This window comes from Globicephala melas, chromosome 20 (genome assembly GCF_963455315.2).
Source record: "Globicephala melas chromosome 20, mGloMel1.2, whole genome shotgun sequence".
Lineage (NCBI taxonomy): Eukaryota > Metazoa > Chordata > Mammalia > Artiodactyla > Delphinidae > Globicephala > Globicephala melas.
The window spans coordinates 8,572,899-8,598,956 of record NC_083333.1 but is presented as its reverse complement, the minus strand read 5'-3'; the positions used below and the strand labels follow the sequence as shown (position 1 = coordinate 8,598,956).

Below are 26,058 nucleotides of genomic sequence, written 5' to 3'. Positions count from 1 at the left end.
CTGGGCTCTGCTCACAGCTCTGCCCCTGATCACCTGGGAAACAGTCTTTTAACCACTGTTTCTGCATCAGTCACAGTGGGATAACCAGGAGCCCTGTCCCGCCTCCCACACAGGCTGCTGACCTGCGGCCTTGGTGGAATAACACAGTAGTTCAGGTTTTGATAAAAGGAACAAAGTTGAACAGACGGGCTTCTCGATTATGAAAATGGGGAAGGCGGCCTCGGTTCTCCAGGGAGACCAGACGCAGGCTTTCACCTCACACGCCCCAGGCTCCTGAAGCCATCCTGAACCCGGTTACCTGCTGGGTGTCTCCCTCGGTAAACGGCAGCTTTGTGGAGACGTGAAACATGATCTCCCTGTCCCGGAATATCGTGTACACTGATTCCACCCCCGTCTGTCCATGGGTCACATCCAGGCCTCCTCGGAAACTGTCAGGGGAACGGGAGAGTGCCAGGGGAAGAGAGAGAAAGAGAGAGAAGGGAAGTGGGCAACTTGGTACAACCTTCCCTAAGGACATGGGGGCAGGAGAATGAGAGAAGATGTGGAAGAGTCGAGGGCAGAGAGACTATGATTCTGGGAAAGCAGATAAGGCTCATCTTCTGAGCAGATGAGCCCTGGCTTCTAACCGTAAATTACTATTTCAAAGACAAAGGCAGGACCTCCATTCCAAGCCTTGGCTGTGTCCCCTCCACTCCATGGGAAGAGAGGTCGTCCATCCATCCACAACCCCAGACAAATGCCGTCCCAGCTGCTAGTGGCCCCCAAGGCTGGGCATAAGCCTTTGATCTCTGCGAGGCTGTGTCCAGGTCCTCAGCCCAGAGCCAGGGCAGCCGTCCATCCTTTTGGATGGTGGTGAGCCCCACAGGAGTATCCGGAGTCAGCGAGAAGAGGGGACAGATGCTTGACTTCTACCCAGCCAGTCCCGGATACGGAGACCCCACCACAGCAGCTGGGAGGTATCCAAGGAGGTCCCTTCTCTGGCTACCTCCTTGCAGGCAGGAAAAAAAAAAAAATACTAAGGAACTGGGTGGGCTTCTCAGAGCTGCCCCTCCTTCCCTTATAGAAACATGGCTGCTAGCCATGGCTCATCTTCTCCAGCAAGGAGAGTGGGATACATGTTCCTTTCAGAAAATGCAATAAAACAGATCCTGAACATCAGGTCCCCCCAACCCCAAGCACTATAATACAAGCCAGAAATGTGCTCAGCCCCACATGGCGGAAAACACATGTGGCCAGGAGTTAGGTCCATTCAGGTTCTAGACCAGCTTCTGCCGCTAAGTCAGCACATGACCTTGGGCATATCACTTAATCTCTCCAGGCCTCCGTTTCCTTTCTCTTGAAAATAAAGGGATAGGATTACATGACCTCTGGGGTCCTTCCCGGTTTTAATATACTTTATTTCATCAGTTGCAAGATGGAACATTTTTTCCCATTTTAACCTCTCTGAAATCAGGATATATCTTATAAGGATGGCACCTCAGAGCCAGTGGAAGGTGGTATAATAAGAACAATAACAATGATGACCAGTGCTTACTCTGCGTGGCACTGGCCTAAGTACTTCACGTGCACTATCTATTTCAATTCTCCAGCAGGCTTGTGGGGTCAGTACTATCTTTATCTCCCTTTTTACAGACAAGGAAACTGAGGCTTGCAGAGGCTAAGTCACTTGTTCAAAGTCATAGAGCTAATTAGTGGCAGAGATGGGATTTTGACCCATATGTGACTGGCTCCAGCCAGCAGTGATGACCTTGAAGGGGGAGGAAGAGGAGGAGAGAAGAGAGCAGAGGAAATAAGTGATTATCAAGTGCCTGCTCCATGCCAGACACAGAGCTAGTGCGTTCACACATGTTAGGACATCCTGGTAATGCGGCTGCTGAGGTGGGAAATTCTGAGGGCTCAGCCGTGTGCCAGCCACAAGGCAGAGAACAGGCTGGCCAGGTCCGAAGGCCCTCCCCAAGTGTTGCCTTTGTCAAGGAACATCAAAGGCCAGAGCTTTCCAAGAAACGGCCCCAATATTCTTTCTGTCCGCTTAGAGAACCACACACTGTTGCATAGGTTCCTGCCAGAGGGATTACGGTATTTGCACCAGAACTCTTAATCAACCATTCTTTTTGTGTCTTATCTAAAATGGGTCATTTCCCCCAAAACTACATAGGGTCCTCTTTCCGGAATGCCTAGCAGGTGAGTGACCTGCTCACCTGGAAGGGAAGGTGGATTCATTTCACTCTCAGTCTGAGCCAACTGTAATTAGGAAGGCAAATCTCAGGTGGAACGATTTCATCAGGCATCCTAAGGGCCAAAGTCAATGCCTTTCAGACCATCTGCCATTCAGGATTATCCCCTGTACCACCGAGTCCTTCGAGATGCAATCAATGAGTGTTGATCATTTGCTGAAAAATAATCCCATGTTCCTTGTGCGTGTTGTTAACTCTCACATGCCACCCCCTGAAACTCTGCAGTCAGTCCTCCCCCTTCCTCTAGGGCCTCATCAATAGGGGCAGAGCCATCACTTGGCTAAAACCCACCCTTTGAAGTCCTGCAGCGTGATGGTGTCTCCCAGCAGATCTAAGAACTCCTTGAAAGCTGGGCTCTCCTCACTGTTCCCAAACAGCTCCTCCTCCAGGGTCTGAAAGAGAAACAGAATAAGGGGCAGAAGTTCAGAAAAATAAGCCTTCTCGTTGCTGCCAAGAGAAGGAATGTGATTGTCCAGATACCTGGTCCCTTTCTTCCTTTCCCCATCGCCCTCATTTGCCATCCAGTGGCTCTGTCATCCACGGGAGGAAGGACTAATAGAGGCTCACTCAACAGAGCTGGATTTGGGGGGCTGGTTAATGAGGACTTTCTATTTGAACCAAAGCTGCTGCTCAGTTTTAAAAAAAAAAAAGGCAAAGCTGAAGCAAAGAATTCTTAGACTTGATACCAAAAACCAATCCAAAAATGAAAAATTAATAGTTGGACTTCTGACAAAGGACTAGTATCTAAAATACATAAAAAACTCTGAAAACACAATAGTAATCAAAACCACAGTGAGGGACTTCCCTGGCGGTCCAGTGGTTAGGACTCCACGCTTCCAATGCAGGGGGCACGGGTTTGATCCCTGGTTGGGGAATTAAGATACCGTGTGCCACGAGGTGCAGCCAAAAACAAACAAACAGACAAAAAAAAAAAAAAAAAAACACAACGAGATACCACTCACACCATAATCAAAACGAAAGACAATAAGACGCGTCAGTGAGGATGTGGAAAAATCAAAACCCGCTTACGTTGCTGGTGGGAATGTAAAATGGTGCCACCTCTTTGGAAAATAACCCGGCAGTTCCTCCAAAAACTAAGCATAGGGCTTCCCTGGGGGCGCAGTGGTTGGGAGTCCGCCCGCCGACGCACGGGACACGGGTTTGTGCCCCGGTCCAGGAAGATCCCACACGCCGCGGAGCAGCTGGGCCCACGAGCCATGGCCGCTGAGCCTGTGCGTCCGGAGCCTGTGCTCCGCGACGGGAGAGGCCACAACAGTGAGAGGCCCGCGTACCGCAAAAAACAAACAAACAAACAAAAAAAACTAAGCATAGAGTTACCATATGATCCAGCAATTCCACTCCAAAGAATATACTCAAGAGAAATGAAAACAAAAGTCCATACCAAAAAAACTTGTACACGAATATTAGTATCAGCATTATTCATAACAGCCCCAAAGCAGAAACAATCAGAATGTCCATTAACGAACAAATGGATAAACAAAATGTGATATATCCATACAATGGAATATAATTCATCCATAAAAAAGAATAAAGTTCTGATTCATTGCACAACATGAATGAACCTTGAAAACATTATGCTAAGTAAAAGAACTAGACATTGAAGGCCACATATTATGATTCCATTTATATGAAATGTCCAGAACAGGCAAATCCACAGAGACAGAAATAGATTTGTGGCTGACAGGAGCTATAGAGTATGAGGATGATGGGAGTGACTGCTAATGGGAATGGAGTTTCTTTTAGGGGTGGTGAAAATTTTCTGAAGTTAGCGGTGATAGTTGCACAATTCTGTGAACATACTACAAACCACTAAATTGTACACTTTATTGAGATATAAATCACATGCAATTGTGAATTGTATGGTATGTCAGTTATACCTCAATAAAGCTGTTATTTAAAAATTTTAAACTCAACAGTAAAAGAAATCCAATTAGAAAATGGTCAAAAGACATGAACAGTCATTTCACTCAAGAGGATATGCAAATGGCAAGTAGGATGTTCAATTAGAAAAGATGTTCAATGTCATTAGCTGTTAGAGAAATGCAAATTAAAACCATAATGAGATCTCACTACACATCTATCAGAATAGCTAAAATGAAAAATAGTAACCACACCAAATGGTGGCAAGGCTGTAGAGAATATGGATCACTCACGCATTGCTGGTAGGAATGTAAAATGGAGCAACCATGCCAGAAAACAGCGTGGCAGCTTCTTACAAAACTAAACATATAATCACCACACAACCAGGCAACGGCACTCCTAAGTATTTATCCCAGAGAAATGAAAACTTCTGCTCACATAAAAACCTGTACATAAATGTTCACAGTGGCTTTATCCATAATAGCCCCAAACTGGAGACAATCCAGATGTCTATCCCTCAATAGGTGAATGGTTACACAGACTGTGGTACATCTAGGTATACCATGGAACACTACTCAGCAATGAAAAGGAACAAACCATTGATACACTCAGAAACGTGGATGAATCTCGCTGAGTGGAGAAAAGCCAATCCCCAAAGGTTATATATTGTATGATTCCTTTTACACAACATTTTTGAAATGACAAAGTTCTAGAAATTGGAGAACAGATCAGCGGTTGCCAGGGGTTAGGGACTGGAGCCGGGGAAGGGAGCGTGGAGGCAGGAGGGAGGTTAGCATGGTTATAAAAGCATGAGCCACACCAGGATCCTAGTGTCGGTGGAACTCTTCCGTATCTTGACTGTGGAACCTACATGTGTGATAAAATTATATACGATGACTAACAAATGGATAAACAAAATGTGATATATCCATACAATGGAATATAATTCACAGACATGCCACAAATGAGTATGTGTAAAATTGGGGAAATCTGAATAAGATCTGTGGATTGTATCACCATCAGTATCCCAGCTGTGATACTGTACTATCATTTTATAAGACACTACCTTTGGGGGAAACTGCATGAAGGGTACACAAGATCTCTCTGTATTATTTCTTATTAATACAACAGCATGTAAATTTACAAATATCAAAAAATTAAAAGTTTAATCATTTTTTTAAAAGTAGAAAGCAAAGCTGAAAACAGTAGCAAGTTCTGCAATCGTGACAGGCTTAAAACACTGAGTGGCCCTGCCTGATCAAAAGGTTCTACCCACAGTGGCAGGCTCTGCAAACAGCTGAAGGCTCTGCAAACACCCATAGATGGCAATGAACAGCTGAAGATGACACAAAGACACTCCAGTCTGTGCAATCCCTTTAAGGAGGAGGTCTCCAATAGGTGATTCTTTAACATCTCCTTAATGCCTGCTTTATAAGAAGAAAGAACGGACCTCAGGTTCTAAGCCTTCAATAGGAAACAGAGTCTAGCTAGATTTCAATAACTTAATTTTGTTTTTTTACAGTATTTCTTTTTAGAATTACCTTCGTTTCATGCAAGTGATACTAATTTCCCAGTAAGAGTAGTGACATAAAATATCCTTTAAAAATTGAATTTAAGGTGAAAGAAAACTTTAAAGAAAAGTAAGTAGTTAGTGGTATCGGTGCAATAAAAAAATGTAAGGGTAGAATGACATGATCTTGGATGGGGTTTGTGAACGTCTAAAATTTGGGAAACACTGCTTTCTAGCAGGGGGTCAGCAAACTATGGCCTGGGGGCCAAGTTGGGCCCGCTGCCTATTTTTATAAATAAAGTTTTATTGGAACATGGCCAGGCCAATTCACTTAGTATTGTCTACGGCTGCTTTTGAACTGCAAAGGCAGGGTTGAATAGTTGCAACACAAACAGTACGGCCCGTGAAGTCTAAAATATTTACTATCTGGCCCTTTACAGAAAAGGTTTCCCGATGCCTGATCTGTCACATGCCACGAAGGCATCCCAACTCTAGTCCAGCATGCTGTATGCCCCAGGTCATGAAGCTAGGGTTCGGGAGAATAGCTGCTTCTAAGCAACATACATCTTCTCCTGAGAAAACAATCCAGCTTATGCTCTGGGGTGTGCACCTCTCTCTAGGAATTACACCCAGCCTGGTATTACCGTCTTTATTTTTATACTGGCCTTGAACGTGACCATGACCATGAACTCAGGGGAGATGTTCTTAGTCGTTACTGTATCCTCCACAGGCTTAGCAAAGTGCCTGACAAACAGAGAGCTAGATGGGGCTTATTTATATCCTAAAACCAGCATAGGGCTTTCACGCAACCAATGTTCATATATAATCCCCCCAATGTAGGTTTGCAAAACAACAATCCAAAGATTTTAAGAAAAGACTCTTATCTGCCGGGGCGACCCCACCTCGCCTCAGCGGTGTCAGGTACATAAAGAACATACAGACTCCTTCAGACTCCTTCTCAGAGGTGGATGGTTAATGTTCAGTAATTATAACTCTGCTGGAATATTGGACTGTAATCACCTTATGAGATCTGCTTTGGTAAATTTCACAAGCAAAGAACTTTAATTAGTGGGACTGTATGATCAGAGCTGTACAAAATAAAAATGCAGTATGTGAAAATAATTAGAGTGGCTACTTGAATAATTCCCTTAAATTATAAGATTTATCTGTGCTGGTCTTTCAGCTCCACAAGCCTTCATTAATTAGAGTGTTTTTAAGTGAACACATGCCTCTTGTGGTCTAATATCTTCAGACAAGGAAGTCCGCTATCATCCAGCTGAGAAACACACTGTCACGCTAAGAAGATGACACAGATAATATTGAAAGATATTATCAACCTACCACTCACAGGGTCAAAACTTTTATTCATTCATTCATTCACATAACAAAAAATTGAGTGTATTTATATAAACACCCCATGCTAGGTTCTTGGATGATACAAAGGTGACATAGGTGTGGAACCTTCTTCCATACAACCCAGATGAGGAAATACCGGTGTGTTCAGCAGACCACTTCTCAGGATGCTAATAAAAGTTCATAGTAGGAGGATAGGAAGTTTGTGGTCAAATATGTATGGGAAACACTGAGTTCAACAAAGTTATAAAGAGTTCTCTACTCTGGGGGTCCTTAGAACCTTTAAAATGTTCCCACACAGCTGACCACACCCACCCCCGTGGAACTCATCTGTTCACAGAGTACCTCACTGGACTAGCGTCTCATGGAACGCACTTTGAGAAACACCATTCTGGTCGACTGATGCCAAAGCAGCACGTGAGTGCTACAAGAGACAGAGGAGTACTATGTACTGGTAAAATTTTTAACAACCTCCTCTCCAAAGACAGAAAACAGAAGCCCTGGTGTTTGCCCATTTCCATGGTGTGAATACTTCCATCGTGGCTGATTTCAAGCTACCAGGGTGACATCAATGAACACAGAGCTGGGCAGAGAGCATACAGCTGATGCCAGGACACTACTCAAGTGTGGGGAGCAAAAGCTAGTTCCCAGCCAGGAGAGTGGTGGGCAAGGAGAAAGCAGCCTGTGCTCATGCATTCCCTCCACCCAGTCCGACTTTTCTTGTGACGAACAGCTCATTGTTAAATATAAGCGGAGGGAGCCAGGAAGAATCAGGATTCACTGCATGAAAAGCTACATTACCATTGAAGGGATCTGCAGGCCTTTTTGAGAGCAGCAGCCCACCTTGAGGATTCTACCACCACCAGTCTAATTCATATATGAAATGTGGTCACTGTGTTCAGAGTATTTAAGAACCTAATGCGGGGCTCCTGTGCTTGGGGGATGGGAAAACAGAAGTCCCCAGGGAGAAACCACAGGATCTAGTGACCAGTATGGATTCGTGATGCTTACCTGCCTGGCTTTTTGATAAATGACCCCAAATTTGAAGGTGTTGTTGACGTCATGCTCATCGTAGGACACGATCATTTGGGAGGCCTGGAAAATGTGGGAAGAAGAAATCAGATTATTAACTTGGAGGCAAAATGAGGAGGCAAGTGGAAGGGGAAGCACCCCTTTTGGTGGAGAACATGCCCCCCTGATACGAAACATCCACACAGGGAGGAAGAGAAAGGGTGAAGTCCAAAGTACACGGTCGAGATGCAACTCCAAAGGTCTCAGCTGTTCCCAGCCCCTGGACGTCCACCAGTGGTGACCAAACCTCTGGATCACCCATTCCATTTCCCTCCAGATATGCCAGCCAAGGCCTGGACACACAGGCAGTCCAGCAGGACGCGGGGAACTGACTTTACCCCAGTGTTCTATCTGGGGAGTAAAAAGTGCAGCCGGGACCCCAAAACCAGTCAGCGAGGATGATGCCGGCTCCAATTCCACCTCTAAGCAGCAGTGTGATTTTGAGCAAAGCACTGCTCCTGCTCAGACATCAATCCCCTTTATCCATAAAACAAGAGGTCTCTAAGGCGGAACATACGCTAGCTAATTCAATATGCAAAGAAAAAACAAACAAAAAAACCCTGACCACTGGTTCCATCGAATTTTCTATTGTGCTTCAAAGAGTTGGTCAGAAACACTAAGCTCTCATTTTGAATCCACTGCCTTCACCTGTGCAGCTTTGAGTGAGCCACTTAACTTCCCTGGGCCTCAGTCTCCTCATCTGTTTCTTTATTTTTATTATTATTTTATTTATTTATTTTGCCATGCTGCGCAGCATGCGGGATCTTAGCTCCCTGACCAGGGATCGAACCTGTGCCCCCTGCATTGGAAGCACGGAGTCTTAACCACTGGACCACCAGGGAAGTCCCTCCTCACCTGTTCAATGGATACGTGTGGCTGTGAAGATTCAGTGAGATCAAGCACATGAAGTGCTAAGCACACAGCAGCTATTACCATCATCATCTATGTAAACCCTCCAGAAATATCAGAGTTGGACCAGCTTGTTAGGAAACACAAGACTTGGGGACTATTGGGATGGTCTCTGCAATAAAAAGGAGGGATTCGACCACATGTTTTGCTACAGGAAGAACAAACCAGGCATGACTTTTTGGCCAGAGTATGTGGCCCATGTCAGGTTGTCACCCCTGACACATCTCTGTGTGGCTCTCAGCTGCCTGAGGAAATGGACACTTCTAAGCTCCCCCTGGAAGAACAGCGCTGCCCGACCCCAAAGGGTGCCCCCCACTCCCACCTGGGATGAGTCAAAGGCTTGGAGCAGTTGCCCTGCCCGGGAAGAGGCACCCGGTCATGGACACCCTCCAAGGAACATTCTAAACTCTGTGAATTGTAAAAACACACACACATCTCAGCCAGATTAACATCCCAGCCGGACGAAGCAGTCCTTCCAATCTAGAAAACATGAAAATACAGCTGCTCTCCCATTATTACCAGAGCCGGAGGCTTTCCAAGCTATAGAGAAAACTGCAAAAATGAGAGTCATCGGGTTCTCTCAGTGGTTGTGATTTGACAACAAAAATTGCCAAACTTGTAGTTAAGTTAGGGCTTTATGATGGGGTTTTGATGTTTGGTTAAACCTCACAAATTCAGCTTTAATTATAAAGGGGAGGGCAGTCTGAATGATAGAAAATATTCCATGGAGCACAGCATCTTACTGGGAAGCGCCTACAGATGCTCGGGGTGGGGGGGGGGGGCGGGGAAAGAGGCGTCTGAGAGAAGGGCTCTGGCACATTCTCTGTGCAGGAGAGGACCCTGCCATTATCTCAGCCCCCGCATGGGGACAAATAGTGTGTCAAGCCCAATTGTGAAGATATGAGGCTTCATTCCAGGGGGTTCTGGGTATCCCAGCCAGGACAGGACCCCTCTCCCCTCATCAAACGTCTCACCTCCTGGCTCCTGGCTGTCAGAACCGGGGCTCGGAATGGACTGAATCAGCGCCAGCCAGCCTGCCCCAGCGAGCCCCAGCCGGCCCACCGCCTGCTTCCACGGCCTCTCCCCAGGCCCCGCGGGCTCTCGAAGCAGCAGCCAGTGCCCTGGGTCTCTTCCTATGGCCTATTTAAAGCGATTCGCTGTCCATGGGTGATTAAGTCCTCTCACGGCATAATTGCTCTTGAGCGGGCTTGGGAGTTTGTTTTGTTATTATGGCTCTTCTCCCCACCCACACCCCGACATCAGAACCGGGGTCAAGTTGAGGCCAAGCCTAAGGAAACTGTAAACAGAGAACCAGCCAAGTTTATTAACTAGGGGGCCGGTGGAGGCTTGTTAGGCCCCAGACCTGTAGTAATGTTGGCAACAGGGAGCCGAGGTCTGGCCTCTTATTTCTTAGTGGGGTTCTGCCTTCTGCCCGCCTCGCCCCCTTCCTGATGGCTGACCAGGTCTACAGCAGCCCCCCAGCTAGAGGCAGAATCACTCCCCAGCCCAGCACTGGCCTCAGGCAGGTACGACCAGACTGAGAAGCTGCACCACGGCTACCCGTCTGCCACCTCCACACAGCTGGGGACCAATTCTAGCGGGCTGGGGACCCAGGCATGGCTGAGGACGGGTTCGCAGCAGATCAGTTTGTGAAGGGGTGGGCAGGGAGAGGGGGAGACATGGAGGTGTATCACGGAGACCCCGCAAAACCCCCCAAGATGCAGAGAACTTCCCACAGAGCCCCAGGCGTGCAAATCCGTGCCAAATGGCAGAGCCCTGAGCAAGGGGAGAGGGGGAAAGGTCCTCACCTTGGGGTACAGGACAGGGTTGAATTTCAGCCCCACTGCGTCGTCACAGAACGCCTAAGCAGGGAGAGAGAAACACACAGCTCAGGGGCCACGTCCATGGAGGGCACCTGCGCTCCTCTGCCCACCAAGAAAAAGAGCGTGAGGCCAAGACCTGCGGGGCTCAGGCGGCCTGGGGTCAGATCCTGGTGCTACTGCCGCTCACTCGCATGTGGTCGGGAAAGTCAAGGGACCTTCCTGGGGTTTCCTGCTGAAGTGAGGCCACCGAAGATATCCGACACAGTTCTGCCTGGCATTCCCACTCCCGGAGTGTGGGTCCAACCCCACCCAGCTGACCATCCTTCTCACCCCACTTTGATCACTCAGTTTCCAAGTTCCCAGGACCCCAGAGAAGTGACATGGGCCCCTCCACCAGCTGATGGCTCCTTACCTGGGGGGGGGCCCTCCGTCTCAATCAACAGCCCGGTCATCCCTCAACCCAACCGTCCTCGGCTGTGAAGTCGCCCCAGTTGCCCCCTCTCCTCCCTCCTCCTCTATTCTCCAGCCCTGTCTCTCCATTGCTCTTGTCTCCTGAACTAGCTGTGAACTTGGGGGCTTAGCCTGTTCCCTGATCAGCCTCAGCAGCGAGGATGAGATGGGCAAGGTGTAGAGGAAAGGGGGGCATCCGCCAACCGCTCCCCCCAACCGCATCCATGCAGTCAAGGGCCCAAGAGGACCATGGCCTTCCCCTCCCCAAGGGCAGAGCCCACCCAGGACGAGCCTCCGCCCCCACCCCAGAGGCCAGACCTGGCCCAAAAGAGGAAGCCACGTCCTCTCAGTGTCAGCTTTTACCTTTGCAATCTGAGGGACGCTGGGCAACTTGCTCAGGCCGGCCAAGGGGATCCGCTCATGTACTGTCTTCACTTTGGACCTGCACACATGGAGGAGGATGAGAAAGCGGTGTCCACAGAAATGGAGTCAATGAGGAAGGTGGCTGACGTCACGCCAGGCCACAGGCAGGTACTTGCTTCACGTCACCCTGGGTCAGACCTGCCTCATTCCGCCCAACCCGGGCATTGGGCGCTGCACTCAAACTGGAAAATGGAATGCTACTTAGGGACCCCATGGGAAATGGATACTCAAAGAACCTGCCTGGTACAGCTGACTGCAACTGAAATACGGAAAATGCAAATAGCTACCTTCAAGTTCGACATTACTTTTTTGTTTCTTTGTGTGTTTTTTGTGTTCTCCAGAAGAACTGGGCAGAGCTTCTGGACATATTTGGGTCTGACATGCAATGAAACCTTTATGAAAAGAAAAACTAATATTTGAAAATCTGTATTTACGTAAAATATAGATGAGATGAAAGTTGCTTTATAAAGGGATTCACCATAAGGCTAAGTTTAGCCTGTTCCCCTGATTCATTCAGCACATTACGAAAGTGTTGAATTCTACCGAATGCTTTTCTGCATCTGCTGAGATAATCATATGGTTTTTAATCTGTTAACCTGGTGGATTACATTTCTGTTGAGCTATATTTTCAATCCGTGGGTAAAACTCCTCTAGCTTATGATGTATTCTTTTTTTCATATCCTGCTGAATTTAATTTATTGATTTTTTTTTTTTTTTTTTTTTTTTTTTTTTTTTGCTGTACGCGGGCCTCTCACTATTGTGGCCTCTCCCGTTGCGGAGCACAGGCTCCGGACGCGCAGGCTCAGCGGCCATGGCTCACGGGCCCAGCCGCTCCGCGGCATGTGGGATCTTCCCAGACCGGGGCACGAACCCGTGTCCCCTGCATTGACAGGCGGACTCTCAACCACTGTGCCACCAGGGAAGCCCAATTTATTGATATTTTATTTAGAGTTTCATATCTATGTTCAATAGCAACACTGGCCTATTTTATTTTCTTGTACTTCCCTTGCCAGGTTTTGATATCCAGGTGTTACTCCAGCCTCGTAAAATGGTGAGCATCTCATCTTTTGAAATAGTTTGTATACCATAGGAATCTTCTGTCCCTTAAAGGTTTGCTAAAATTTGTCTGAGATTTCACAGACAAATCTCTGGGCCTGCTATTCTTCGTTGGGAGGATATCTGTGGCTATCAATTCGGTTCTTTTTTTTTTTTTTTTTTTGGCTGCTTTCGATCTTCGTTGCTGCGCAGTCTTTCTTTAGTCGTGGCGAGCGGGCGGCGGGGAGGCACCCTTGTTGCAGTGCGCGGGCTTCTCACTGCGGTGGCTTCACTTGTTGCAGAGCACAGGCTCTAGGCACGTGGGCTCAGTAGTTGTGGCGCACAGGCTTAGTTGCTCCGCGGCATGTGGGATCTTCCTGGATCAGGGCTCGAACCCGTGTGCCCTGCATTGGCAGGTGGATTCTTAACCATTGCACCACCAGGGAAGTCCCCCAATTCGGTTCTTTAATGGTGAACGTTGAGGTTTTCTACTCCTTATTGAGTCACTTTTCAGAATTTATGGGTTTTTTTCTATAAAATTATCCATCAAATGCATTGATACAAAGTTGTTTTGGGTATTCTCTTAAGACTTCATTTCTATTTGCAGTCGTGTCCCTTCCTTCATTGTGGAAATAGTATCTGTTTGTATCTTTTCTCTGTTTTCCTTAGTCAGCCCTTGCTGGGGGTTTAGTTTATTAATCTTTTCAAAGAGATAGCTTTTGGTTTTGTCTATGACCTCTATTCTTTATTTATTTTTGCTTTCTACTTCACTAGCTTATTCTTGCCTTTTTTATTTCTTTCCTTCTATTTTCTTTGGGTTTTTTTTTTTTCTACTATTCTTTTCCTAACATCCTGACCTGCATGCTTACACACTGAATCTTTCTTCTTTTTTACAAATGCATATAAAACTATACATCTCTCCCTAAGTACCACTTTAATTGCATCCCACACATTGATAGGTAGTATTTTCATTGTCACTTAGTTTTAAATATTTTGTCAGTTTTCTGCGATTTCCCCTTCAGCACCTGAGTTACTTTCAAGGGTTTTCTTTATTTTTTTAACTTTCCAAATATATGAGTTTTATCTTTCAGTATTTTCATTGTTGATTTCTAGTTTAATTTTTGTATATTCAGGGAACATACCCTCTATATTAATTATTTGAAATTTGCTGACTTGATACGTGGACTTTTTTTTCATGTTCCATCTGAGCTTGAAAAAGAATGTATCTTTTTCTCTTTTGTTGAGTTCAAGAATGTATGTTACAAGATCAAATTTGTTAACTGTGCTGTTCAAATCTTCTATATCCTCACAATTTTTTGTCTGCTTGGTCCATTGGCATCTGAGAGATGTTACTGAAATCTCCCACTATGAGGATTTGTCTGCTTCTTATATTCCTGTCAGTTTTTGCCTTTTTAAATTCAAGACTATGTTACTAAATACAAGTTCATGACTGTGAGATCTTCCAGGTGGACTGTTCTTTTGATCATCATGTAGGCTGAGGCCTCTGAGGGGTCCAGTAAAGGGCATCCTTCTCTGCCCAAGTTATGAACAAATACAGAAAAGAGAAATTAAAAGTAATTTGGGAATTAAAATAACTCCTTTGGCTGATAAAGGTGAAAAGGAAGCACATGAGCTTACTGTGAAGGTGCAGTGGGCCTTCTGACTACACCCCAGAGTTAGCCACACCCACAGGCAGTGCTGGGCAGGGGCAAGCCTCCTCTCGTGGGGTCTGCTCAGGTGGGACTTACAGTACAGGGAGCAGGGGGAATGCCCTGAGGGCAGCTAGCTCCAAGAGGGAAAGGGAAAAGAACACAGCTATACACATCAAGTTCTTACTCCCAAATTTAGCCTTGTATCAAGGGGGTGAAGAGAGCCAGGGGTGCCACACAGAAGTGTTCCCTTCATAGAGCAAGAAAATCAGGAGTAGGGAAGGATTCCCAAGTTACAAAGGAGTGTTCCTTTTATCCCTACTAACACTTTTTCCCTAAAACTCTATTTTGTCTATCGCTCACCAGCTTTCTTGGTTAGTATTTCTCCAGCATATCTCTTCTTATTTCTTTATTTTAAATCTTTCCATGTCGTTTTTCTTTAGACATGTCTCTTATTAAGCAGAGTATAGCTGCATTTTTAGTTCAATCTGATAGCCTGATATTTTCATAGGCTAATTTATACTTGTGATTACTAATGTACTTAGAATTACTTTTTCTCATTTTGTGTTTTTAATAACCCTGTGTTTTCTTTTTATAGAAGTTTCTGTAACTTCTAATACACATATTTATATTTTTCCAACAAACTCTAAACTAACTTGCTATCTCTCTCCTGAGGAAGGAGGGGACACAATAGCTACTGAACTCTTCCCTCCCACTGTCCTTCCTACATTTGTTTATAAATTTAATTCAAGAATCCTTTTTTTTTTAAAAAAAAACTTCCTTTCTCCAGTCAGTAATTAAACTCATCAACACAGTTTACCTATTTCTTCTCACTTTTTAGTTGCATCTTTCCTTTTGGTTTCTCTTTTCTTCTAGCTGAAGTACATCCTTTAGTAATTCTTTCAGAGAGAGTCTGTAACTGATATATTCCCTTCATTTTTTTAAATATCTGAAACAGCTGTCTACCACCACTTTAAAGATATTGTCCCATTGTCCCATGGCTGATAAGAAGTCTGCTCTCAGCCTAGCTGTCATTCACAAATAATCTGTCTTTATCCTTAAGTATCTTTAAAATTTCCTATTTATCTTTGAAGTTCTAAGGAAATCTGTTCCTTACAAGTTTCAAATAACTACCTACAAACCATCTAGATCTAGAAACTTTTTTTTTTTTTTTTAGATCTAGAAACTTTTGGAGAGATCATTCTTTGAGAACTTTTTCAATTTATTCCATTATTATTATTGAGCCGGTCAGGTTTTTTCACCTCGTGTTAAATTTAGTAATGCATACTTTCCCAGAAAGGCATCTGCTTCAAATAAAATTTTCAATTTAATAGCATTGGTTGAACATAATATCTATTTTTTTAACATAATATCTATTAATGTCTATTGTTAAATTGTTTGATCTTCTTTACATCTGTGGTTATATGCCTTCTTAATGCCTAATTTCGTGTATTTTTATTTTCTCTTTTTATCTGTATTTGACTAGCTGAATAGTTACCTATTTTGTTGTTATTTTGTTCCCTCAACAGAAGTTTATCTTTTTCTAGGCTACAAATAAATCTGTAGTTTAGATTTACTTATCAAATCTCATGAGGTTTTTTATTTCTAATTTATTTCTTTCAACTTTAATCTTTGTTAATTCCTTCCTCTTAACTTTAGGTAATAATATTGATAATAATAGCAGCTACCATTCTTGAGTAGCTACAATGTATCAGGTTCTGACACAAAATATGCATTCAATAATTTTAAGGTGGATACTACCATCACCGTTTCACAGATAAACTGAGGCACAGACAGGTTACTAACAACTTACAAATATGATTCTTTCTTTTTGAATAAGGAACTTTTTAAGGCAATTAATTTTCTTCTAAGTATAGCTTTTGACACAACCCATAAGCTTTTAGATGTAATACTTTAAATGTCATTATTTTATAAATATTCTATAACTTCAGCTTTGATTTCCTCTTTGGCCCAACAGTTATTTAGGAAAGTGTTGAGATAACCTACTTCTAAGTGGTTAAGTGAGTTTTTTAAACATTACTGTTATTAATTTGTAGTTTTACTGTCAAATTGTAAGCAAATATATCCAGCAAAGTGTCTGATTTTTAAAATTTATTTAGATTTACTCTGTGGCTCAAAACTCTGGTTCCTAAATCTACTGCTATCAAGAATGATCTGTAAGATTTTTAAAAATAGAAATTTGGGCTAACAATCCTTTTTTTATAAAAAAAGGAGCAAAGCTTATGAACAGACAGTTCACAGAAAATAAATACATGTGATCCTTAAATATATGAAGAGATGCCCAACATAATTCAATTAAATTATTATGAATTTAAACCATACTAAAATACCATTTTCAACTATCAGATTGGCAAAAATCCAAGTTCAAATTTATACAGCTCCTACCGAAGGCAATCTGGCAAATCTATTAAAATACACGTGCATTTATGTTTTGACCCAGCTATTTTACTTCTAAGAAATTATTTTAGTCCATACAAATTAACATTTGTACAAGGTTATTCACTGCAGCATTATTTGTGATACTGAAAGACTGACAATGGCCATTAATAGGGGATCTATTAAATAAATTATTTCACGTTCAGGTGATAGAATACTATGCAGCAGTAAAAGGAATTAAGAAACTCTTTATGTACTAATATGGAAAGAACTCTAGATATATTGTTAACAGATGCAAGTTACAGAACACTAGGTTCTACAGAATGCTAGGGAAATGAGGAAATGGGAAGATATAGTTATTCATGTCTTTACCTTACATATTTATATTCAAATATATATATGTATGTATGTTATATATGTATATATAACACATATATATGTGTATATTATACATATGTTATATATAATTGTTATATATATATGTATATATGTTATACATATATAACAATTATATATATAATTGTTATATATGTATAACAATTTGTTATTTTTTTAAATGGTTGGAGCCTAGAAGTCTAGGTTTTGTTTTAAAGCCCTATCTACCTTATAATCAATTTGTGTAAATATTCCATAGACACTTGAAAAGAAGCAGAGCTCTCCATGAGAGGATCAAAGTTTGATAGCCAAGTATAGGTACAGATACATATAAAGATACATATATACAACTGACATAAATAATATTAATGAGATTATCCATACCCTCTCATTCCCTACCCTAGTTGATGTCAAGTGGTAAGAAGTATGTTAAAATCTACCACTACAATTGTATTCTGCCAATTTCTCCATATTTTAATCACTATATATATGTGTGTGTGTGTGTATATATATATATACACCCACATATATTGTTAAAATATATACTATTAACAACAAAAATGTTCATAAGATATCTTTGCTGTGGATTTTATCTTTCACAAATAGACAATGGCCCTCTTTGTCACACTGATTGTTTTGCCTTAAATTCTGTTTTTCCATATTAATATTGCCCACTCTGCTTTCTTTTCGGATTGGATTGTTATAACTTTTTCTCAACACTTTTCTTTTTAAATATACAGTTACTTTCTTTAATAAAATTAATTGATTGATTTTTTTTTCCCTTTGGAGAGATGACCCAAACTGAGAATCTTTTCTGTGTAATAGTGGAATTTAACTAATTTATATTTATTATACATCATCTATGTACTCAGACTTATTTCCGTTATCATATTTATTTATTTATGATTCCTCTATTTTCTCTCTTTTTCTATAATGGGTACGTTTTCTTTGTCATTGATTTTGCCTGATATTTGGTGAGTCTTTTTTTTTTTTTTTTTTTTGCGGTACGTGGGCCTCTCACTGCTGTGTCTCTCCCGTTGCAGAGCACAGGCTCCGGACGCGCAGGCTCAGCGGCCATGGCTCACAGGCCCAGCCGCTCCGCGGCATGTGGGATCTTCCCGGACCGGGGCACGAACCCGTGTCCCCTGCATCAGCAGGCGGACTCTCAACCACTGCGCCATCAGGGAAGCCCTGGTGAGTCATTTTGATCTTCAGATTTAAGTCTTCAATCAGCTTAAGAACATCCATTATCCACATGTTTAATTCCTGTTCACTATCCTCCACATTCATTATAATTTTGCTTATCATTTTATAGTTGTTGTGTTTACCTTTGAATTATGTGAGAGCTTCTTAAGCTTATTCTCAATATTACTAACTGGGTTTTCCACAAAGTAGATTCTGCTCTTTACTGTTTGTAATATCATTTAGAATTCTTCTTGGCCATTTTTAGTTTTTTTATATTATTTCCTTAATTTAACCAGCACGTTCTTCATATCATTCTATTGCCTTATTTAATCTTTTGTCTTTAAAACAGTTTATTTTTTTCTAGAAGTCTGCCGAAAACACAAAGTTAACAGATATCTAAATTTTACTTGGCTTTCTATAACAAATCCTTTTCAAAGCTTGGTTATTTCCCTACCTTCTAAATGCTAGGTTATACTTTTTTAGATGCAGAATCTTTTCTTTCTCCAAACTATGAGGGTTTTTTTTTCCCCCTCTCCTTCTTCTTTTTATATCCAAACTTGAAAATGGAGACATCTACTCAGGCTTGTTATTTATCTCCAACCTGTTAGTAGATTCTCCTTGGCAACTCTCATGGCACACACAGATGCTGTTAGAATACTCTCCTCAGATTTTAGGCTAGAGAGCTGGTTGTTATAAGACATCAATTAAATAATCCAGAAGCCTACAGGGAATGAGGAAGAAGCTGGGACAGGAGTCACTGCCAGCAGAGGAATTTCATCTCTGCATAATTTATTCTTTGTGCCTGGTAAAGTTACTAGGCTGTGGGACCAATTTTTTTATGTCTGGTTTTCAATTTGGCCATTACTCTGGGTACACGATGTGATTATCCAACTTCCTAGCTGGTGAATGGCTTCTCTCTGCCACCCCACTCACTGGATTTCTGTTTGGGAGAGCCACATTTGAGCTTGGGCTCCCCAGGGCACCGATTTCAAATGCTATTGACCCCAAACAACAAAAATGTTTCCACGTAGAAAGACCCCTGACTGTTCCAGGGCTCACCCTTACTTCTAAACAGCACAGAATTGTCCCCAAATCTCCAATTTCATATATTCCCACACTGCATTGCTTTCTAAGGAAGAAGCAATGGGGTGCAACTCTCAATATCACCTACATTACAGTCCTAACTACCCCACAGATGACAAAAAAAAAAAAATCATCAAAGTACGTTGCGTGCTGGGCATCTTTCTCTTATTTTTAGTTCAGGTGCAGCATTTCAGATAGGCTATATACTAGAAAAAGAGGGTTAGATCCTTGTGTTCAGTTATCTTCTTACTCAGAAATTCTACCCAACCTGGGTCTGATTTTTATTAAGAAAGGAAGTAATTTTCTTTACAGAGGTTCACCTAGCTCGAAATCCTATTAGGAGATGGGGATCCAGGTATTACTCCCTCAGAAAACTGGCTCTAGCGATTTGATGGACTCTTCCTTGCCTTGCAAACATCATTTCTAGCCAGGTGAACCTCAGCAAAGAAAATTGCTTCCATTCTTAATAAACAGCAAACCAAAATTGTACCAGCCGCCCCCCCTCACCTCTCCTATAGCAAGGCTATGTGTCCCTGTCCATCCCAAATTTATCTCAAAATCTGGGCAGAAAAAAAAAAATGTTATTGCTCTTTTCCAAATACCTTCAAGGACTTCCAATTAGATTCACAAATATGGACTGGGAGCGTGACAGGCTCATGGCTAAACACCAGCACTGGTCTTCCTGGCTTCTCCACCAGCCCACCAGGGACAGAGATAAATAAGACAGACTCTGTGCTCCCACAGCGCCCTGTGTAAATCACTAAAATAATACCTGCGCCACATATCCTCCATGTTCCTCTCCACTAGACCATAAGCCTACAGAGAACACAGACCATCCCTCTGTCATTATTGCAAAGGAGGTTCTACAAAACACGTTAGTCACACCAAACAGAAACCAGTTCCAGTTCCTGCCCTTGAGGAGGTCGTATTCCAGAGAGAGGTCCCCAGCTTAGCTGTGAATCGGTGCTCCCGTTGTGACCACGACTCCGTCTCGGGTGCACACAGATGTTTTGGGATCTATTTTCCCTGGCTGCACACCGTAGGTAGTATTCTGGCAAACCCTCTCCCGGGACAGGTTGGAGTTGCATCTCAGCAGGATAAGCCGTCTTCCTCAGAGTCCCAGTCCCCACAAGAGAGGCAGGTTGGGGTGACCTTGAACCAGACACCACTCTGACTCCCGCGATCAGCCCCAGGCATAAACACCTGGTCTCCCTACCTGGCAACTCAGACGTAGCCCCAAGGTTCCAGCCAGGTCTGTTTCCCCAGCACACCCAGAGCAGACTGGTCAGACTGGTATTTCTGGGTCCTGGCCACCAGAGGCGTGGCCTCTAAGAGTGCAGAAGCCCCACCTGAGAATGATCCGAAGGTACTCAATACCATCCGTCTCCTCACACTTGATGGACAAGAGCAAGTTCCCCAGACTGCTGCCGGTACAGTAGAAGTTTAGATGATCCTAGAGACAGAAATCAGGTGTTAGCGGGGAGGAGGGGACCTTCCGGACATGTTCCCCCAAATCACCTCCTTCACCAGGAGTCAGAAGCCCCATAGCAATGAGGAAGAGAAGGATGCTACTGCTGTGGCTGCTACTGGTGAGGATGGGGGGAGGGGGGAGGAGGGGAAGAAGGAGAAGGGTCACAGTGAGAGGCCCAACTCAGTCCCAGGATGTGCCAGGCACTGGGCTGAGGGCCTAAGAGCCCTTATCTCCTTTAACTGACTACAACTTTATGCAGGAGGAAACATCATCATCCCCATTTCACAGATGGGTAAACCAAGTTCAGAGTTGTTAACTGTCCAGGGTCACACAACTAATAGTGAAAGATCCAGGGTTCAAACCCACACCTGTCTTGACCAAAGCCCAAGTTCTTCACCACAAGATATCGAGTCCACTTCCTTGCTTCCAGGGGCAACGCTTGCCAATTCAGACTATTTGTGGGAATAAAGCCAGGAGGTTCACTGGCACCGCCACCCAAGGGGAGCCAGGAGGTCCTCTGGACAGTGGGTCTCCTCCTGGCCCAGGAAGCTCATACCAGACAGGCCATATCAGGATGCGGCCCTCGAATCTGCACTTTAACACGTTCCCCAGGGGGTTCTGACGCAGCTCCTAAGACTGCAAAGCTGCCTTAGGCCGGAGATTTCTGGAATCTACCTTCGGGACTTCCAGAACCTGCCAAGTCTAATGGGCAGAATATATTTAAAGAAATGTAACTTTGTCACTTTTAAGCCATCAGAGGCTCACAGCACATCATCCAGTACAAGTACTCAGGGAGACCTGCTTGAATGAGGACACGAGAGACTTGTACCATTTTGACAGAAACAGACTTCCAAGGTGTGAGAATGTATTTGTCCCTTCCACCCTCCTCCACCCCCAAACACTACCCATTCCATCACCTCCTAAGATATTTGTTGGGGGTGATTCCCCACCCAGACTCATCACACCAAGAGCCTTCCTAACTTCTGCACACCCTCTGTCCGCCCCATCCCTGCCCAGGAGCACAGCCAGTCAGACCTCTCCAATGAGGACACGGGCAGGCAGCAAGGACAGGGAGGGCGACTTCGAAGAGGAGAGACAGAGATAAAGGGGCACCTGGAGAGGAATGCTGGGTTCCTGGGGCCCTCCCCCTCCAGCAGCTATTTTTGCCCCCGGGCCCCCTGGGCCTCACCTTCCCCAGGAAGTGCCTGCGGTAGGCCCTGGCTTCACCCTTGCACTCGAGCTTGTAGCCAAACGTGCTGGGGCTGAGGTTGTCCTCTTCCTCCTCCTCACAGATGCTGCTGCCCAGGGAGGTCGGCGTGCTCACGTTCTCAGGGTCCTCAATCCAATAGCCCCCAAACTGGGGCAGGACGATCAGGGGGTATGGGCCTCCCTTCTCCACCACCTAGAGGCAGAGGGAGGGTCTTGCACTGCAGCCTGCCCTGGGTCTGCAGGAGGTGGGGAGAGGTGCCGGTAGGGGTGCCCTCCAACTTCTGGACGGCTCCAAGGAGGGCATCCCGTCTTTGAGGCCAAACGCAGCAACATGAACCCCTCCCCTAAGCCCTACAACGTCTCCAGCTTCACCAACCCTGTAGTTTCAGAGGTGCAAAGCTCGGATGGGTACCCCCAATTTAAACATGGAAAAGCTGAGGTCACAAAGGGAAAGGTGGCAAAAGGCCTCAAGCCCTCAAGTACCAGGGCCAGGGTTCTCTCCCACGTGGGGTGGGGCAGGGACCATCAACATCATCACCGTCAGCTCCCCCGCCGCCCCCGCCCCGCCGGCAAAGACAGGACCCAGAGCTGCCGTGCGGCCAGGGGGGTTCCTACCTCGTCGATGCTGGGGTACGGAATGTAGTCGTCCTGCAAGACAAACCAATGTCACCATTAGTCCCGGCAATGCCCAAAAAGTTTGATCACTGTTTCCATTCCCCTCTCCACTCCTTACTCCAGAGGGGGTGAGGAATAGGCTGGGGAGCATCAGTGGGAAGAACACCGGACAGAACAGCCTAGAGGCAGCTCTGGGATGTGGCTTGAGTTCTTCCCCAAACTGACAGAACCTGAGTGCAAACCCTGCCAGCTGAAGATGCAGTACGCAGAGCGCGGAGTCCCACACTCCTGTGACCCAGCTTCTCACCCTAGGATGCTGTAACAGGAAGATGACCTCTGGTCCCACCTAGCCCCCTCCAGGAAAGGGGGTTAACCTCTAAGTGATGAGCTGCTTGCCTGGGCCTTGGCAGTGGAAGCTGAAGCTGAGAGCTGACGCCTCCGGAGTCTGGAGCATAGAGCCTGACACCCCTACGTGCTGCACGTGGTCCGTTTGCAGGAGCAGGTGCAGAGAAGCCAGGCTGAGCCACAAGCCTTGTCTCACCAAGGCCTCCGCCCCAGCAGACCCTGAAGCTGCCCCAAAGGTGTCAAGCCAGGGCCCCCCTTGCTGCCCACTGTGTACCAGTCAACACTGTGTGGCCACTGAAGTGGCTCTTGGTGAAAATAAGAGTTAGACAGTGTAAGAGAGCAGACCCCAGCATGCCAGCTCTGTCCCCTGCCTGTCACCCGCCCAGCCCACCTTGTTCTTCTGGGGTCCCGGCTTCTGCTCTTCAAGCTTGATCCCCTGCAGAAACAAGGAGAAGAGGATCCATGGAAAAGCAAAGGTCACAGAAGACAGGCCAAACAGAGGAGTCTATCAGGAGCAGCTGCCTTAGCTGGGGGTTAGTAACAACAGCAGCAGCAGCTGGCATGTGCTGGCCCCTTACACACTCAGGCCTCACAGCAGCCTCCGGCAAGGCAGCAGCGTAGGGGGTTAAGAGCGTGGACTCGAGCCAGATCACCGGGATTCAAATCCCAACACTGCCGCTTATGACCTGATGACCGTGGGCAAGTCACAAAACCTCTCTGTAGCTCGGTGTTCCCATCTGTAAAATGGGAACGAAAACGTCGCCTACGCTTGTGGTGAAGATTAAATGTTGAGAGTGTGTTAAGCCCTTGGAAGACTGATCGCTATATAGTAAAACTACAGGTAGGCGGCATTTTCATCTTGGTGCTTAAATATCTCCACCAGGCTCTCTCAAAGCCAGTAGGTGAGGGGTGAGGATGGGAACCTGCATCTTCGGGTGTCATCGATGCCCACATGTTGGACCTCATGCCACACCAGCTCCACCCCTCCCTGGTGGGAAGGTCCAAGGGTGACAGGCGGGCCACCTGGTCCTCGTTCTGCCGCTGTCGTACTATCCACGACCCTTGACAAAGTTGAGCCTCTTGCAGCCTCCATGGCTTCATCTGCAAAATGAGGATTCTAACACCCATCCTCCCGCCTCATAGATGCGTCACTGCAAGGGACAGGCACCGTGACTGGGCCTGGATTAAAGGGGATCATCTGCAGTTATCTGGAAAATGCTCTTCCGGGGAGCAGGGCCCGGTCCTATAGTCACGTTGTGAATTAACTAGGTTTTGAGGGAGGGGGGCCCAAGATTGTTTGAATAAATCCAATGAGGGTGTGAGACGCTGGGACACACGGGGACACACTAGGAGAAACAGGTCCCCTCTAGAGAGAAGAGTGTCCAGAAGCGACCGCTGCCTGATCAGCATAATACGCATCAGGACCTCGGCCTTCCACGGCGCTCCCTCTGTTGTCTCCTTTGAAGCCTGCAGCACCTATTTACCAACGAGGAAACTGAGGCCCACGAGTAGGTTGCTGGCCTAACGTCACACAGCTTGCGCGTGACGGCACCTGGATTTGAAGCTGGACTGTGTGTCTACACGTGTGTCTACAAGTGCACGGTCCTATCCCACAGCTCGCAGAGCCCAAGACTCCTGCTAACTGGGTGGATTTAGACTTGGGCTTCTCCAGACTTGGCTGGGCTGAGTCACCTGCGGCGTTGTTCAAGAGGGCTTGGGGGGGGCCCCTCCCGCTGGACAGGTGCTCCTTTCCACACACAGGGATAAAAAACACCTGAGTGGCCAGCAGACCCTGTCCAGGGAGGCAAACTGGGCGGATGGGGATGGGGGTGATGTCAGGAGTCTGTTTTGTTTGTCCTGCACTAGTCATCCCTGCCTGGGAACAGCCCCTGGGCAGGACAGCAAACCTCCTCCTGTGCCTTCCCCCACGACAGAGCCACCACGCAGCACTGGGCCGTCTCTGGGTGTCATCCTTTGCAACAGGTATTATGATTATGCCCCCCTCCCCCATCCCCAGCCATGAAGACACTGAGGCTCAGAGAGGTACAGTGACTTGACCAAGGACACTCAGCTAGAACGTGAACCTAGGACCAAAGGGATCCAAAGCTTGTGCACTCGGCCCCTGTTGCTTCACAGGGATTGTGCCCTTCTTCAAATCCCTAGACCCTCGGTCCGGGAGGTCAGGAGTCCTGGATCTTAGTTTCAGCTCTTCACAACTCTCAAGAGTGCCCTGCATGCTTCACTGCTCTGAGGCTCAGTCTTCACGCCCGCAGCGTGAGAGAGCGCGCCCACACTCAAGGACAGACTCCAGCCACACTTCATAGAAGCCGCTTCCCATGTGAGTTTCATACAGGCAGAGGAGTTGGAAACTGTGGCCCCTAGGAGGCTGGGACCCAGTGGGCACGTGGTAGAGGCCCAAGCACTGGGAAGTCCGGTTTCAGCCACCAGCAATCTCAACTGGGATGAAATTGACCCACCGCCCAAGGGTGTCAGCCGCCTGCCGTGGAGACACACAGGAAGCAGCCAGACCCCTGGCACTTCCCTGGCGGTCCAGTGGTTAAGACTCCACGCTTTCACTGCAGAGGGCGCGGGTTCAATCCCTCGTCGGGGAACTAAGATCCCACAAGCTGCATAGCGCGGCTAAAAAAAAAAAAGACCCCTGTCCTTGCCAGGCTCCCAATCTAGTTGAGAGGACAACCCAGCAGCCTCAAAACACGAGGACCGTGAGGCCGGTTAAGTGGGGCTGGAGTCTGTGCTCAGAGAAGCCCTTTGTTGGGGAGGCCGGGGGCCCCGGCTAGCGGTGAGGGGTGAGTGGATCGTGGCAGCAACCAGAGAGAAGGCAGGGTGAGCCGCAAACTCCCCGCCAGCTTGCCAGAGTGCGGGGATTCCGTGGCTCGAGGTGAAGGTCCCAGCTTTACTGAGCACCTATTACACACTGCCTCCCATCACTCACTGTCAAGGCCGGTGCCCTCCCTGTTTCCTCAACTTGACTGTACGTTCCCTAAACGCACATAAATCAGTTTGTAGTCCACACACTGCT

The 26,058-nt window shown here is 45.9% G+C and overlaps 1 protein-coding gene across 7 annotated transcripts in view; it reads right to left on the bottom strand.

Moving 5' to 3' along the window:
- RAP1GAP2 (RAP1 GTPase activating protein 2) overlaps positions 1–26,058 on the bottom strand; it is a 217,824-nt gene that overhangs the window by 33,655 nt on the left and 158,111 nt on the right. For all 7 annotated transcript variants that reach the window (XR_009560476.1, XM_030861781.2, XM_060291110.1 and 4 more), the window contains 9 exons: positions 23,410–23,454; positions 22,674–22,706; positions 22,039–22,251; positions 20,728–20,831; positions 11,595–11,673; positions 10,767–10,820; positions 7,990–8,073; positions 2,526–2,626; positions 299–428 (listed from right to left, as the gene is read on the bottom strand). Coding sequence is in view for 6 of the 7 variants with exons in the window: in XM_030861781.2 (XP_030717641.1) it covers positions 299–428; positions 2,526–2,626; positions 7,990–8,073; positions 10,767–10,820; positions 11,595–11,673; positions 20,728–20,831; positions 22,039–22,251; positions 22,674–22,706; positions 23,410–23,454 (843 nt within the window). In the remaining variant the exon portion in view is untranslated. The remainder of the gene's footprint in view (positions 1–298; positions 429–2,525; positions 2,627–7,989; positions 8,074–10,766; positions 10,821–11,594; positions 11,674–20,727; positions 20,832–22,038; positions 22,252–22,673; positions 22,707–23,409; positions 23,455–26,058) is intronic.